The following is an 18,685-nucleotide window of genomic DNA, read 5'->3' as shown; positions in this document are numbered from 1 at the left end:
CTAAATATTTATCGAAATATTTTTTATAAGTATTTTGTAAATTTGATTTTTTAATAATAGGTACGTTTTAATAAATATTGTGAACTAAATTTTAAATTTGTTAAATGAACCATTTTTGTGAATTGTAAAAAAATTTTTTTTTGGAGAATGAAGAGTTTCTTCATCGCCTCCTCGTGGTGTTGTGTCTCTGGATAACGCTAAATGATACTCAAATATTACCATATTGTATAATTTAAAATAATCATTGCCTACTTAATTTTAAATTTATTTAAATTAGTCTGGATGAAACGGGAATCTTTTAAAAACAAAATTTGGGTGAAACGGGTTATGTCCGCATGACATTATTAATAAGAAAAAAAAAAACTTTTTAATGCTTCTGCATTCTTTCAAATTATTACAAAATATAAAATATACGTATATTTATCGATCACCTTTCGACTCTTATGATGATTGGTTATCCAATTGCTGATCGTAGAGTGATATTCCTTAACAAACCGAGTACAACGAAAATCATATAATAATACGAAAAATCTTTTGTTTTTCATAACTGATTTAACACATTGAACATAATATGAAAGCATTTTATATATTTGACAAATTATTGTAAAGACAATAGACATGATCTGTACATTACTAATAATAAAATATGTTTCTTTAAAAAAAAAAAAAAAAAGTAAAGGAAAAACAAAAATCACAGAGATAATACAAAAACAACGTAAAAAACTTATCTTAATATAATTTTAGTTATATAGTAACACGAATAATTATCAACAGTTTTCTTCGTAGAATATGGTACATGGTATGTACAGAGAAGATATTGTCAACAAATTATCAAATTATGCAATCAGTCACACGTATCGTATATATGTATATAGTATATAATTAAAATTAAAAATATGTAGGTTGTGTGTTACTAATGCAAACGGTTAACATTTTGTGATGTACGCCTGTGCTGAGGGGCGGAGAGAAGGGATCGCATCGGATTATTCGACCATTGTTGGCCTTTCGAATCCGTATAAAACAAAAAAAAAAAATTAATTAATTAATAAACGGGTATGTTATCAAACGGTAACGGGAGTGTTTAATTTTAATTTTACAATTGATCGTATAGAATCTGTACCCATAGGCTAAAGGCTCCCAAACAGTGGATCGTGATTACATTTTTTATTGATCGAATGATGTGTATTTTCATTGTTTAAGAACTGAATGTATAATATATGTTTTCTGTTCACTGTATAAAGGTTTATTACTTATATTCAATGTCTTAAAATGGTTATCATATAAAATATAAATAAATATTGATCATATGGTTCTATCTGATCGTGACTATATTGATGAGGAAAACATGAAAATAGTGCATCATCCATGACTTGGGTTGGTTGTCAAAAATTAAAATTATTCAGCAAAAGAATGTTTCTATTAAAAGTTTGGGAACCTCTGCAGGTATAGAGGTATTGTGAATACCGATTTATTTGTAAAACACATTTTTATCAAGCTGGGAAAAAACGAAAATTAAAAGAAAAACTTCCGAGTGAAAATATACAACGATCTATTAATAACATATACAAAATACAACACTAATGTAACGCAGGGATGTAAGATTGCTTATTAAGTTTCATCAAACGCCTCTAGGGGTTTATGATGAACACCGATGGTACTATAGTTATAAATTTTCGAATTCCTCAGTTAACAGAAAAACAGAAAAAATTGTGTATTTTTGGATAGAATTTACTTAAAAAGTTACCTACACCAAGACGTTTATATTTAAATGTTTTAGTACATTTTAAAATGATTATAAAAAAAAAAAAAATAAATAAAATAATACATACGTATCCTAGACTGAATACATAAACCGGAATTTTAAAATGAGCTCATTCTCAATTTCTGTTGGCTGATGGTGATGATAATATCAATATAAATACAATATTTTCATTAATATAACCTTTGCATGTATGTGTAATGTGAAAATGATTAGAAGAAATGATATCTGATGCGATGGACAAAGTGAATGACGCTGACACACACAATCCAATATCTCAATCTAAGTTATCTGGAAAACTTACCAAATTAATATTTAAAACTATTGAAATATTTTATATGGATGTTTAGCTACTGATCGAGTTTTATTATGAAGATTAAACGGCCTTAAAAAATTAATTAATTTTTATATATTTTTTTATTCAAAGCTATTATCAGTTTTCAGTAGGTACTCGAAGAAGAACTAGAGAGTTATAATAAGAGTTATTATAAGAAAAAATGTTAGAAATGTATACTTTAATTTTTTTTTTTTAATATCTAAATTAAGTTCTTAAACATGATTCAAACTATGGGTCAAATATTCTTATGCGCAGCAAGAAAATAAAAATAGATATTTCTACATTTCGGTAATGTAATGTATTGTCATAATATTATTGTGTAATGATCAAGGGTTAAGCATTCGGTGTGTATTGTAATAATACATTGTAATTAAACTTTCAATTGTTTAGACACCGTATGTAATTAATGAGGTTCAACGATGTATAAGGTTTTTTTGATCATCAAAACAACCGAGAAAGATGAGCATGAACCACAGTAGCTGTGTTTAGTAAATTATAATAGAGATTACATTTGTAATGTTTACGAGAAAGCAATGGTTTGAGGCAAAATATTAGTTTTGATATCAGATATCTATAAAACGGTATAGCATTAAACGTTTTTTTCTAATTTAAACGTAAAGGAGGGTGGCTTTTGGTGAGATAGTGAAGCATATAGGTGTAATGTGTTAAATCATTGTGCGAATTTAATAGAGCAAATGAGTTAAACATTAATTGTGTGTAAAATAAACCATCGGATAAAACATTGTTCAAACGAAAATCCACGTAACGGTTAATTTTTTTTCATTTTTTAACCGAAAGAAGACAATACCTCGTTCTGTATCGTTTACTTATTCCAAAATAAATATATGTCTATTAAACTTAGTATAATATGATCACGAAAAATAAATGTTTTTTATATTACGAAAAATTACGTTTTAATATAAACCGCGCATTTCCCGCGTTATGTACCGTAACCGATTATGTTGTTTTGTAATACAAATTGAAAATTGTTTTTTATATTTTTACTTTTCTTAACAGTTGTATACACATAAAAAGAATTTACCGTTGACGATAAGAAAAAAATATTTATCATATACATATACCGAAAAAAATTAATTTTCCGAAATACAACTATGTAATGACACATAGCCCAGCCTTTAACAATTATGTAAGATTGTTTTTATTTCGTCATGGACAAGTCATAATCATAGTGATATTATGTTAAGAGTTGTTTCGGAGAAAACATTATTAAATAATAACTACCACGTTTCAGAGACCCTGAGCTTCTATACAATATAATAATAAACACTTTAAGATTACATAATACACGTACATGCGTAACGTTTTTTTTATTATAAAATCGATTTACTTACACAATAATTAAATATATAATATATACGTTTAAGAAAATAATATCAATATCAGATAAGATTAGTGATAACGTTAAAAATGACTAGATATAGTTATGTATAGATTATAGTTATGCATTACACACAAATTAAACACCGACGTATACTTAACCGACACTAGTCTATTATACACCACATTATTTATATAACATACCTATATGTTGTATAAATATATACTATAACATTAGGCGTTAGGTATTGGTTAGTGGATGGTACACAGTGGGTGGTCAGAAATTCGTGTGGCCAAAAATATGTGATTGCGTACGGTTATTGTGCCTCAGGTATATTGCCCCTCATTATACTTTTATGTACACGCATTTCTGACCTTTTCGTGCCATTTACATTACACAAATTTATAATAAATTAACAGTTATTTAGATAATTAGTTTCACAAAATGTTCTTATTTTATATAAATAATATGTATATGTATATATATATACATATAAATAATTATAATAATAAATAGAGTATACCAGTACGAAAGAAAAGAAAAATAAATAAATAGTAGTAAATCCGATCAGGTAAAAATAAATATTCAAACCATTTTTGCCAAGCTATAATATCATTCTTATTTTAAACCTACTATAATATTGTTATTACATACGTAAACGAATCGCGTACGTGTGATATATCATTTTAGCACCATTAATACGACTTATAAAAATCATCATATTTAATAATACACACACTTATAAAGTAGTCCTGTGTTTAAACATAAATATCCAAATGTACAGTTATATGACCTTTTGATAATATATATTATACTACACATATTGTTTATAGCAAAGTGGTAGAAGAGAACGCACCGTGGTGTTTAAAGTTTGGAAATCATATACGTACGAGAAGATGTCTCAAAATAAAGATATGAACGAATGTCTTAATTGATATTGTTGAACGCGATTTGATATAATATTGTAATAATATCACATTACCCTTAATTTTAATATGAATTATAATACACCCATATGTATTGATATAGTTTTCAATCACTGATATATTTTTAAGTTGATCGTGTTATTTTATATTTATGTTACGGGAACAATATTTATTAGAGAAGGATTAATAAACTTTGTGAAGTGACTTTTTTACACGGTATAAACCATTATAATCTATAAAAATGATTAATAGTATAAGCATTATTTTGTTTTATAAATTTAAGTGTTTTTGTTTCTGAAAAATATAAGTACAATGACGAGCTGGTTCATCTAATTATATAAGGTTAGCAAAATATAGTTACACATACACAAACAAAAATTATTAAGCTCTGATGCCTAAAATCGATTGTTTAAATATGAAGACGGAAAAACGATAGATGTTTAAATGATTAAATAATGATCCTCATAGTCTAAGATAAAATATATGTAAGAAACTAAGTATACGAGCATGTGAAATGAGAGAACGAAAGAAAATTATCAATATTTTATCCATAATACTCATGCAGTATATATTGATCTGTATATATAGATAACTCACATTTATGTAAATGTTAAAATAAATTTAAAAGTGATTATTTATACCATATTACAAAATAATTGGAAATATCAAAGAACCTATTGCGTCAGCTTGTTTGTAATTTAATTTTTTGTACAAATGATAACGTGAAAATAGTATTTGTTTTATTTTTTTTTTTCTAATAGTAAGATTTCTAAACGAATTTAAGTTGAAGTTAAACATATTTTTGTCTTTTTGATAAATTCAACAGTCATCAACCTATAATTTATATTTATAACATGAGTGTATTTTGAAATACGGTTTTCGCCTATAATTAAGTGAAAATTAAAAATATTAAACTCTATAAATAATTTGCCAGTTTACATTTGGTTAAATATTATAATAAATAAAGTTATAAAATATTAGTATAATAAATAATTTAATAATCAAAATGTATGTATGTCAAAGATTAAAACAATTTAACAGTTATATTTTATAATTTTAAATCTACCTTAAATTAGTAAATATAAAATTTTTACTGGGTATAAAGTCACCTCACAAAGTTGAAGAATCCAGAATTTTCATGTAACATTAAAAGGTACACCTATATAATGATATACGCTAACGAAATCGATGTAGAGGTAATAATGTGTTGCGAAAAAAATAAAAAAATGAATTAACCGTAAAGATCAACATACTGTTTTGTTTTACGCTTTTCTTTTTCGTTTAAAAAATAAATTAACTGTTTCATAATTTCCGCCGCAATGATAATTTTGAACAAATTCCATTTTACTTTATTTCACGAGAAAAAATGTCTAATTCTCTAAACACGTGTTTGGTGACTACTACCTACACTACGTATACTATGTTAACATATGATAATAGAGTGCAGATCCAAGGATCGAACTAACATCATTAATAACAACACTAGTTCATAATACGAGTAGTATACACATCGTTGAATCATAAATGTACGTTGATACGTTAATTAGAATTTCTATATAATAATAATATTTACACAACACGGTAATTAACTCTTACGGGATAGGTACCTATATATATATTGTTATTGTTATTCCGGAAACAATATATTACAATATTGTTACGAGTTTCGACGGATGCGCGAACGGTCAATCGATTCTATTTATCGAGTGAAAAATGGGTATAGTCTATCGTAAGATATGTTTAAACCGTACACGTTAATCATAATACTTCAAGGTGATCCCAAACTAAACAACATTTAACACACACACACACACACACACACACACACATACACGGAAACACATGGAAACACACATACACACGGAAACACATGAGTATGTTACATATACCGTTTTAGTGGAATATGTATTACAGTTTAGTAATAAGTTTGAAGATCGACGTATTTTAATCTCACTATCATGCCCAACCAATATGCTTGCAGGAAGCGATATTCGGAACGATAATGTTTGAAAATTAAACGTAAAACTTAAAATACATATTATTATTCAGATAACGAAAAAAAAAAAAAAATGTTGGCAAAAATATTATTTTTCGCCGTCGTAGGGACGTACGATTCGTAACAAAATATTATGTACACGTTAAAATACAATACCGATATAATATAAATATATGCGCGTAGAAAAAAAAAATACATGTATAAAAACGGGACGATTCACGAGCTCGGAATATTCAAGTACACAGGTAGTATAAAATATGTATGGCACAACGGAGCTTTAAGCAAACACGAATCCGTAGGCTTATGTTTTAAGGGTCGCATTCGGGTTTATAACCCAAATTTTTTCGCTGTAAAAATAATTGTATTTCCCGGAAGTTCGGACGACTTTTATCGTCTCGCTGCCAACACTCGCACATGAGGTCGTAAATTTCTTTCGGACAATTGATAGGCTGTGGCAACAGGATCTGAAACGGATTAAACACGTGAATAACATTTAAAATAACAATACGTGGTGTGTATAGTACGTCATACACAGTTGCCTTATTAATAATAACATTGTAATGCGGACGATATCGTTTTAAACGTACACGGTTAAATCGTTTTTTTTTTTTTTTTTACGAAAAAGTTATAGACGTTTGAAATCTAAATAACGATGAAAGGATCAAAAGGATTGGAATGATCCGAAAGCTTTAGATATGCAACTGTTAAGTATTTATTCCAAACAAACATCTTTTGTATACGGTTTAATCGATCTTCGCGTAGTATACTATCACGTTCGAAATATTCGACCGAACACATTTTTTTCATTAACAATACTAGTAATAATCATTTCAGAGTAAAAACATTTTGATATTGATACATTAGTCAATATACACGACAGATAGGACATTTTACTTCTGTTCGTTTTTTTGTTCAAAATTAAATTGAAAATTAATTTTGAATATTCAGGCCGGGACGCAATAGATGTGTTACGTAGATCATTAAAGTGTCTGATTAATTAAGTTATAATTGAGGACTATGTTTTTATGTACATTTGGCAAGATATTCAACTTGAAGAAACTGTGACGAAAGACGAATGTACGTCTATGACAGTGACTTGATAATAGAATAATATAACATATTATATGATTAAAATACACAATTTGTATTTTACGAAAGTAATGAATACGAAATGATTTTATTTGTAAGTTTAACACGGGGCGCTTTTGTTTGTGTGTATGTGTGTGCATGAGTTAAAACTCAGTATTGTTCATGAGGCGGCCATGGAATAGAAGAATTCCGATCGACTGAGAGTGGAAATCAAATACTACCGTACTCATTGAATATACTATACTCATTAACAATACAAAACAAACCTACATCAAACGAATCCTAGCTGAAGGACGAAACCGAAAATATCGAACACGTCGCGTAAGGGATGTTCGTTTCGAGTACGTAAGATCAGCAGGACTCGGTGCTGCATGTTAATTCAACCCGGCCGTATGTGACGTGTACACCCGCGTGTGCGCGTACACGTGCGGGCATGCTCGGTGCATTATTTACGTCCGATACGAATAAAAAAAAACGACGTGCAAGGGGGAAAAGTGTGCGAACGATCTACGGTGCAGAGTTCGATACAGTCATATATCGCAGTAGTAGTAGCACTCACAACGGTGTATCGCAGCGCCGTGTGGCGGTGTAAAAATATAACATCGGTAAAACGTGCAACAATAAAAATATTCATGCAGCGCAGTGGCGGACGGATGCGTTTCCGTTTTTTACGGAAGAGGGTTTTGGGGCGGAGAAAAAGACGCGAAAAAAAAAATCGTTCGTCGACGACGCGAACGTAACAGAATTGCCTACGCGGAGTGCCGTCACGCTCCGTTCGACCGTTTCGCGTTTCCGTTCCGTTTTGATATTGTTATGATATACAGTGTATATTGTACACTTTGTTTTATGGGAAATCATTTTCGCAGGCAAACGGATCACAAACCAATCCGGCGCTATCATTGCGTACCAATGGCGCTGATATTCAGGCGGACGAGGTATAGGGACGCCATGCCCTCCCCTCTGGATTATTTTCGACCTAACTGAAATCATCTCAAGTCTACTATAGTGTTGATCAGGTTATTTGTTGAATGATAATAATTTATGTTTAAGTTAAATATTAAAAAATTAAAAATTATTTTTGGTTAATACTTGTAAATATATAAAGAAATACACAAAAAGTTTATATAAATAAATAAATGCTTAGCTTGACGTGGTATTATATTTTTAAAGTGCTATTTCGAATTAGAAATTTATTGTCAAACAAAGTAATTTTACATCAATTCAATTAGCAATTCATCGTAACAAAGTTAATGAAATTGTGAGTAAATATGGAAAAATCACCGACTGAATATGAAAAATTAGAGAAGGGAAAAAATTAATAGATTGAGAAACATTGGTCGTTTTACATAAAGATTATTTATTTTAATATTTTTGTAGTATTTATTTTTTTATTGTACAGTATTAAATTTAATTGTATACACTTAATGATTATATCATATTTTATTTTTACTAAATTTTGGTATTCTGTCTAAAAATAATTAACTGTGAAGGTGTAGGTATGTATCTTTATTTACATTTTTACCGTAAAAATTTTTAAATTTTATATGACACCTGATAAATGAAATTGTATATAATATATACGGGGTATATGTATAATATTAAGTACACAAATGATATTCAGAAACATGTGAACGAGCGATGTAACACACACACACACACACACACATGTATACATATATTATTTATTTATATCAAATTATATTACTCTCCTCTCTTGAGTAAAAAATCAAAATCACTTTCGGTACGCACATTCAACCAAAGTTTGAACTGAACGCAGCGACGGAACGAGTACATGATTACACGCGAACTCCGCAGCAGGATCATGAACAAGAGGAACATTTTGCGAACAGTGATACCGATAAAACCGGTGAAAATAATGACATAGAGTTAAATGTAAGCAGTTTAAGTGCGTATACCATGAAACATATGGTTTATATTTGGTTTTTGTTTTTTTAAACGACAAATAATAATAATGTCTTTTGTAATTTTACTAAAAAACTGAAATAAAATTATTTTTATCCCACCGCGCGACGTGCACGGTCGACGCATGGACACTGCCGGGGAACGATGCACGGTATCGTCGCTATGGCGCGCCAACAACTTGAACGCGAATCGTGGGGGCGAGCTCGTCGAAAGTTTTCACGAAAAAAGTTTTCCAATAATGAATTGACGACGGCTGCGCGATTATGTTGTTCGCACGCAAGAGTACACCGTGAGCGCGTGTGCTTTGTGTATTTGATCAATTACATATCGATCGCGACACGCGCTCGCCAGATCGTTTCCAGTGGTGTCATTTCAATGTGTATTCCTTTAGTAGGGTAGTCGGCATGTTTTTATTAAACCGTCGACTCGACGGCTCATTTTACCTAAGTGGCAATAAACGTGGTGGAGAGAGGGAAGGGAGACGTGAAATCGGTCAAAAAATATAATACTTGTATTACTTGTATTATAATACTTGTATTTATGCTTGTATTTCGTACGTATTGAACATGACTCATTTTTTCGATTATTTATAACATGCCAATGGTTTTTTAAAAAACGTATTTGTAGTTTGATGTTATGCGTCGATTTTGGACTTAAGCTAAACTTTAGACTGAGGCAAATGCACGATTAGCCGTCACCTTCCCACAAATGAGGTCACTGATCATTTCGAGCCATACACGTGCGGTTCGATAGCACAATCTTTACCGTATTGTGATATTACACTATGCTTAGTGGCGTATTTAAGAACATCAGGATTGGGGTCACACCAAACATTTTATTATTATTACATCTTCTTTTGACGATTTACATACAATATAAATCATAGTATATTATACATTATAGGTATACATATATACCTGTTATGTATACCTATGAAATACATATTTCATATATTATATTATAATGTGAAAGTAAAATTAACATAAAGAAAAAAAAACTAATAAACTGAAAAATTTAAATATTTTTTTCTTAATTTTCAGAAGTATCAAAATCATTGATAATATTTTCAAATTCTAATGAAGTGCTTATTTCAGATTTAATGGATAAACTATTTTACTATTGATATAATCCTAAAACTGAACGACATGGTTTTGAATCATTTTAGATTAGTTTTTTTATTTATTTTTTTTTTTTATTGAAAAAGAATGTTCCGCACGAATTTGCACGAAAGACGAATTTTTGAAGTTTTGTTTTACGGGTATCATAAATCCTCAATGTGTGTACTATTTGTAAGTTTTATTAAACGAATCAATGAAAATACATAAACTTAAAAGACTTTTGAATATTGTTTATTCTAAATTGGTAAATAAACCATTGTGTCAATTGAGAGAATATTAAAATAAAATAAAATGTGGCTTGACCTTCCATCTAATATCATACATTTACTGTTTCTTTATTTAAAATAATCAAGATATTATTTAACAATCGTACACTAAAAAAAGGAGTATAACGTTGGCAAGTAACTTATGATATCAGCAGCTATGGTTAGAACCTTCTGTGGAGATAATGTTGCTAATAAGTTAGAATTAATTATACTTTTAGATAATATTTTTAATTTATGATAGATTTTATCTGAAAATATTTTAAGACAACTACATCAGCGATATCAATAAACAAATGTTCGATTCAAACTGATAAATCCGTTGTCCAAAATAACGTTCAATTAATGGTATTTATACGTTATAGACGTTCTAACTATTATTTTAATTTTATTTTGTAAGCCGCTTTTTGCAATCACAACAGGTTTAGATATTTTTAAAAAAATTGATAATTATTTTTCTGTAAATAGTCTAGTCTTGACTGACTACATTGGAATATATTCTGATAGTGCACCAGCAATGCTTCAGAGTTGAATTAGATTATTGGATAAACAAGTCTTTCCTGTGAATGTCTTTGCTTGTAGAAATATATATTCCCTAACAAAAAAAACCTACTCATTGACTGTATAATTTTATGATGATGTGTGAATAGCCAAGTTGGTTTTTGTAAGTGATGTTTTTGAACCGTTAGATTAATTGAAATACTAGAAAAAAAATCGAAGAATGATTGGTTAGTAATTATGATTACGATTACTTGGATTACTATTTTTTTATTTTTATTTTTTTTGTGATAGTGACTAGTTTAACTTTAAATTGCAGGCTCACGTTCATAAAAGGTTAAAAATAACTGGTCTATAATCTAATTTGTAACCTATAAAATAAATATTTATCATCTCTCTAAACTTTTAAGAAATTGCCGCTCCTCTGCATTTTTTAAAATTTGATGTTCTAGACTAACTAAATACGTCCTTGATTAGGCTGTGGTTCGCGCGAAGGATCTCTGGACTACGCGACGTCGTTTATTGACTGCGTACAGTACGCCGACGATGCCGTGTTTGTTTACATAGTGACGTGAAAATATTGCCTGTTCTCGGCAAACCATTCGGGTCTGTGATTTATTCAACCTGAACACGCTTCTCTTGCGCCGTCATCACGATTTCTTCTCGAGCACTATAATCCGGTCGTTTCACATTATCATCGTCGTGCACGAGCGATCGTCGATTTCATCGTGTCGCGATCACCGAAAACCGTGTCGGTGAAATTGATAATTATTTTAATATGGGTTCACATCTCTCAATCAACAGGGAATGCAATGAACCGAGAAGTTTGCAGTGAATTTATCGTAAACTTAACTAGGTTATCTAAATGCGAATTTTCTGATCATTCGAATTGGTCCGGAATACGGATAGTTACTAAAATTCGAATCCAATTAAACGATAGCCGTCAGTTTTAGATGATGCACCGTTGTTAAGAATATAATCTTTCAATCACACGCAAACGCGATTGGAGACAGTTTTTTTACATTCTAAAATTTTATCCCACGAATTGTTCGTCCGGCGAACATTCGAAATGTCCTTCGAAACAACATTGTGGAATTTAATATCATTCACAAACCTATAGTCGGAAGTGCTGAGTAACGTATTTTTTATTTCTTTTTACACAATTCGACGAAAAAGATTAGTGTTTTTCTTCTAACCCTCTTTATCCTTCCCCTAGGTATCGAATTATGTTTGATAACATTTTTGACGTTAATTTGTGTCAATTTGACAATGTCATGCATCGAGTTACGAATCGCTCATTAAATTCTTAGTTACTTATAATTCAAGTCTCATTCATGTTAAACGTTTCATACCGTATTAGTCAACAACTCGAAACAACCAAAATTATAACTCACTTTTTTATACCAGGAATATAAAAATCGATAGGCTAAATGTATTAGGTTTATATTTCTGTTCGGATTCACTGCGATCATGTTTTGTGAAAAACTGTTATAACAAATAAACTAAAAACTGCACTAACTCTAAGTAATGTATGCATGGCTAAGACAAATACTCAGTTTTTCGAATATAATGTCCGTTTAAAATATCTGAACAGGTTCATATTATACATACACCATCACAGTTATAGTAAAAAATAAAATTGCGAATTTCTAGAAATCCATTGATATCGCAAACATTTTTAATTCAAAATATATCGATCATTCACATTCTTCCACGACATATGTGTTTTTACTGTTAATTTATATTGTACACCTGTCGTTTACAGGCCGGCACCGATATAATGACCGCATTTAGCACAAAATGCATTTATTCATGATGTAAGGAAATGTTGACAGTTAAAATTGTTTGCAGTAATTTCCCGTAACAGAAATAGTCCAGCAAACCGAGACAATATACATTTCAGTATTATACTCACAAAGTTGCCATCGTTTTGATACAGTCTAGTGACGTTGTCAATTACGTGTTGGTCGCTAAGTTCTTCGTACGGTTGTTCCCGGGCGAACGTCAGTATTTCCCACAGCGTGACAGCGAACGACCAAACGTCACTTCTCGGCGTGTACTTGTTCTAGACGGACGAAAACACGCGCGTACACGTTATGATATCATAATAATTTATGTTCAACGAAAAAATGTTTAATACCAAACCGTTATACGGTTGATTTTATTTGCGATTTGCCTTACCAACAATATGCTCTCCCACGACATCCAGCGGATCGGCAGCGAAGGTCTTCCCTCGAAGTCGAAATAGTCGGCTGAATAGACACTTTTACTCAGACTCATGTTGGACACTTTGACCGTGTAATTGGGACCGACCAGACAGTTTCTGTAAATAATTTTACACACGCGTTTTGTTAAATGGTTTTGAAAAATTAAATTATCGATTAACAGCGAAGATAATGCGTGCGTCTCTCAAATACATACGGGGAATAAAGGCTAAATGTATTATCTCGAAGATTTATCATTAGTGATGATAAGCACGTCGCCTGCAACCTTTAATATATCAACAGCAATGTATTGGCGACTGTGTGATAAAAATAAGTAGTAAAGCAAACCACGAACGATTTTATGGCCCTCGGCTCTCCGTGAACAAAAAAAAAAAAAAGTTTAGTTTTTAATTTATTGTGTCAGCTGTGTTGTTTTTGCCACCGCGGGCCAGTATTTTCTCGAGACGATGCGTCGAACGAATAAATCCGAGCTGCTAAGGAAAGTTCAAACCGCTGTCAGTAAGTTTTGTTTATTTTTGGAACTCATACGAGTACGATTTGTTTTTTTTCTCTTTATTTTTTTTAGAAAATCGCATAACCGAAAACCGAATGGAAAACTCAACCATCTGTATTAGAATTCCCGTCACACGATCAGCGCAGTCAATAATGGGTACGGCAAAGGTAATATGGTTAATGTTTATTTTTGTTTTGTGTTGACTTTATTTTCAAAATGGTGCTGTTTAAACGCAATATCTCGCCGTGGAAATTAATTTTTGATGAGTAATTATAATAATTGATTGTTGAGTGACAGTAGGTTTTTGATATAAAAGGAATGTGACTATCGCTACGGGACACGTCATAGAAAATATAATCGATGGCTGTAAAAAGGTATTAGATTTAAACACACGTTGTGTTGATTATTCGCCTTATATTTATGATATGGAAACGGCGAACGAATCTATAGTTAGGGCTTATTTTTATTAATTAATATACATGTATTTCTTATTTAGGTATCGAATAATGCGTATCCAACAGAATATTGTACACGAGGTGATTTTGTCAAATAAAGTTCAATTCAGTGGGATTACACTAAACGCAATACGTAAAAATAATATTATAACCTGGCGGTTAAAGATTACGGATTTTTTTTTTTCTAATTGGAATCACCATATTATATTTACTAAAAACTTCATAGGTTTCTTAATGATGTCATATTTGAAATTTTACTTATCTTGTTTTAATAAAACATTGTTCTATATGCTTTTTTGGGCCATAGAACTAATAACAGGTTCTAAAACTTCTTTTGGTTCCGTCCATCTTTTATTAATTTATAGTAATTGGAGATAAACAGTAAAAGTGAATAAAATGTCAAAATTACAAAACAGATAAAATTAAACACACAATTTTCACATGATTAATGAAAATAAAAGTTATGAAGGAATACATTATGGTCAGTCTAAAAATAATAAATTTAAATAATATAAGTATTCGTAATATTTTAAAGTAATCAAATTAAATTATTTATTATTTTTTTATAGTTTTTAATAATAACAAAAATAAAATGAAAAATTGTTATACCGATTGAAAATATTGTAATACCGATTAGGATATAATTTATTTAATAAAAAAAAGCCTGTTACTTGAGAAAAAAAATATTTTTGCAAAGTGTAATTTTACTTTATTAATCATATCAATAAAGAAAATATGTTGAGATAATAAAATATGTTTTACAAGTACAATAAAAACTGTCACTGGTATTGTGTGCATGAACTTCATTGGTGTTGTGCACAGGATTCTTCGAAGGCTGGATAAAACATATACATTTAATTGTTTTCAAAATTTAATCAAAATAAATTATTTCTATTTATTTGCTACTGTATATTGTTGAGTTTAGGTGTAATATGTAAATTAAAATATAAATCGTTTATTTATATAATCGCTTAATTAACTAATAACTAAATTAATAACTGAATCCAAGTTTATTTTTGATAAATATTCAAGTATTCCTATGGTCAAGTGGGTATTAGCTTTCAAATTTCTAAGATAACTTTTAATTCATTTTGATTTGGAGGATATCTTTTTATTGTTATAGAGACTGGCAATTATCAAAGTATAATCCGTGTATTCCAAAATAATGAATTTAAGAAATATGTGGCTAATCATGTGACCTTTGAACGCAAATTAATTGAATGAGGGATTTCCACGTGAAAGCGGTGAGTATCTGAGTTTCGATTTGGAAAAATCTCGATACGTATTATTACTTTCCACGTCATAACTAATCGTTCACTAAGGTGAATTACGGAAACATCTTAGGCGTCGGATGACTATAGTTCAAAGGTCTAGGGAATTTCTATTCACAGAAAATCTCTGTTTCCGCTTCTACTCCTTTTCGCCCTAATATTATTTCTTTATCGTTGCGTATGATCCAACTAAACGCGACGCGCGTTTTCCATAATCGAAGTACAAAGCACTTATGTCTCTAATGCCACAACATGTTCACGTGCGCATTGTGGGTTTAAACGCAGGCCACGTCATTTGCATATTACACTTGTTCCGTGCCCGATACCGATTCGCATCGCGCAAGAACGGGCGCGAGAATTAGTGCCGCGCAGAAATCGTTTTTTCCGTTTTGAACGTTCACACGATGTTACTAGCGAGCGTTTAAAATTAAATTTTATGCCTGCCGCCGTCTTCGTTTCAGTCGTCTACGAGTACAGAAGTAAAATGTACAACAGATAGCGTTTTAATAACACAAACGCGAGCCGAAAGTTTCCAGTAAACTGTTATAGCACGAGTTAGAGAAATAGTTCTGAACTAAACCTCTTCTTTTATTGTTTTATTCGTGTTTGAACCAAAGTCTCTGTAACGTTAAACAAATAAAATAATAATCGTTATGATAAAAAAAAAAAAACCCTCCCACCCAACTCTCTCTGAATCACTTTTCAGTCGGCGTACGTGACGAAATGTTTATTTTGAACTACAGTTTTATAACGAAAACGGGGATGTATTAAGACGTTAAAATATTTGTAACGGTCTATTCAACACGAAGAAGGAATAAACGTAAAATATTCATAAAATGTGAGATCCAATGTTATTATACGTTTTTATTCGAAACGAGTTATTACTATAATAAAGATGTTAATATATTACAGCGTTCAACAAACGCAATTTTGACGCTACCGTTGTTGCGTAAGTAAAAATAAAAATAGATATATTATTATTCCCATTATTATTATTTTTATATATTTTTTTTACTTTGATGATCAATTATATTATATTTAAATAGTGAAAAATTCAAGACCTTATCGTATCGTATAACAACTTATTTATTCTGTATGTTATTATTTTAAGTCTATCCGTAAAAATGTACATAAACGGTTAACGTAATGGAATTATTATTATATATTATTAGCTACTCAAACAATGTTCGTAAGTTAATTATTTTTGATTGTCTGATTTAGGCTCTAGGCATTATGATAATATGATTGCCCTTATTGGTAAGTAGGAAATTATCTTTCTCAATTTTTCCATCCTAACAATATACTATTATTTAAATACGACGAGTTTGATGTTGGAGGAAGAAATTAAGAACTAAAAGTTAAAATTCCATTCTTGTTTAATTCTAAATTTATGAACGGTTTAGTAAGTCGAAATAATTGACAAAAATTCAACAGAATCGCTTTAAAAACTCATATTTAAAAATTTATAATTGATAATTTTTTTATTGCACTCGAGGCAGAAGTAAAATAAATTAAAAAAGTTTAAAAAATATTAAATAAATAGTATTTCTAAATACAACAGATGAACAATATAATAGATTAGTTAACTGTACAGTAAAATGATTCACTGGTGGTGAAACTCTAAAAAATTAAATAAATATTGTGAGAGACCTAATTGCTAAAATTATGATATAACGATAATAATTTTAGTTTTAAGTTATATAATGATTTCGTTAAATAAAATTTATCTTTGGAATTTTTTGTTTTTTTTTTTTATAAAAATAAAATATTTAAAAAAAAATTTCTAAATAGATAAATGTGAATATTCAACAATGCAGTTTTTCAAGTATGTTAAATTGATTTACTAATTATTTTTGAAATTATAAAATATTCTAGTTAGATATGAAGATTTTTATTTGAAATTTTTTTTTCCATTTATTTTCATAAATTCATATAAAGTATACAATAAAAATCTTTAGAACTTAATTAAAAAACCAATTGGCTTTATATGATCTGAAACAGTACTAATATTAGCACGTTCGATATAATCTATAATTATTTGCATGTCAATGTAACTGATTGGTAATACTACAATAAAATATTTTTAAGATAGAATGTTGACTTTATTTGAATCGAAAATGGATTGTTAATTAGTATGCTTATCAACAGCCCGCAGTCCTACGACCCAACGACAAAAGTTTTTTGTATTCCTGTCGGGATAATCCACCACTCAACCACCGTATGCGCGTACAACATGTCACTACATATATAATACAAAAGGTATCAAAATATACACAGAAATAATATAATATATATATAGAGTTTATGCTAAAATGATTTCTATTCATAAAGTATGTTACTGTCCGATTATTTTATATTTTTAAATGTTTCTATAATAATGCGAAAATTGAAATAAAAAATAAAAATATATCGAATAGATATGAAAATATAAATCAGTTTTCGAAAGGATTATGATTATTGTTGGATTATTAGAAATCGGGTCGGAATTGTATTTAAATATGACATATTTATATATTATAGCACTGCAATCAAATTTTGCTGAATAGAACAAAATGAGATCCAAGTGCCATGTTTTGGAATTGTGTACCAATTCGTTAGAACTGATTTCTATCGACAAGTTATATTTTTCATGTATGTTTTAGAATCTTTAGTTATAATCTATTAGTCATGTATATTTCTAAAAATTTTCAGTCAACTTAAAATTAATAATATAAGTTTGTTTTTTAGGAAAAATATTTTTTTCTGAAACGAAAGATCGAAATTTTATAGTAGAAACGAGAAAATATGTTGTTATTGCGATCAACCAGAGTTGGGCATTAGTCGAATAAAATATTATTCGATTGATTATTTGAATAAAAAATTATTCTTCATTGATTTATTCTTAATTTTATTATTGATTTTTATTTTTATTCATTATTTTAATTTGTATTATTATTCGTTATTCATTATTCGGAGATTTTTATTTACTATATTTTATTCATTATTTAGTTATT

At 29.5% G+C, this 18,685-nt stretch overlaps 1 protein-coding gene across 1 annotated transcript in view; it reads right to left on the bottom strand.

The window, feature by feature from the left end:
- Positions 1-5,383: 5,383 nt before the first annotated feature.
- The window catches only part of LOC112693509 (discoidin domain-containing receptor 2), a 347,933-nt gene continuing 334,631 nt past the window's right edge, over positions 5,384-18,685 (bottom strand). The window contains exons 17-19 of the mRNA XM_025568621.1: positions 13,430-13,571; positions 13,164-13,313; positions 5,384-6,821 (exon numbers count right to left, since the gene is read on the bottom strand). Coding sequence (XP_025424406.1) covers positions 6,666-6,821; positions 13,164-13,313; positions 13,430-13,571 — 448 coding nt within the window. The 3' untranslated portion in view covers positions 5,384-6,665. The remainder of the gene's footprint in view (positions 6,822-13,163; positions 13,314-13,429; positions 13,572-18,685) is intronic.

The sequence above is a fragment of the Sipha flava genome, unplaced genomic scaffold (genome assembly GCF_003268045.1).
Source record: "Sipha flava isolate LNK unplaced genomic scaffold, YSA_version1 88_pilon_pilon, whole genome shotgun sequence".
Lineage (NCBI taxonomy): Eukaryota > Metazoa > Arthropoda > Insecta > Hemiptera > Aphididae > Sipha > Sipha flava.
Note: the sequence above shows the minus strand (reverse complement) of the source record. Positions and strands in the feature narration are given on the sequence as shown.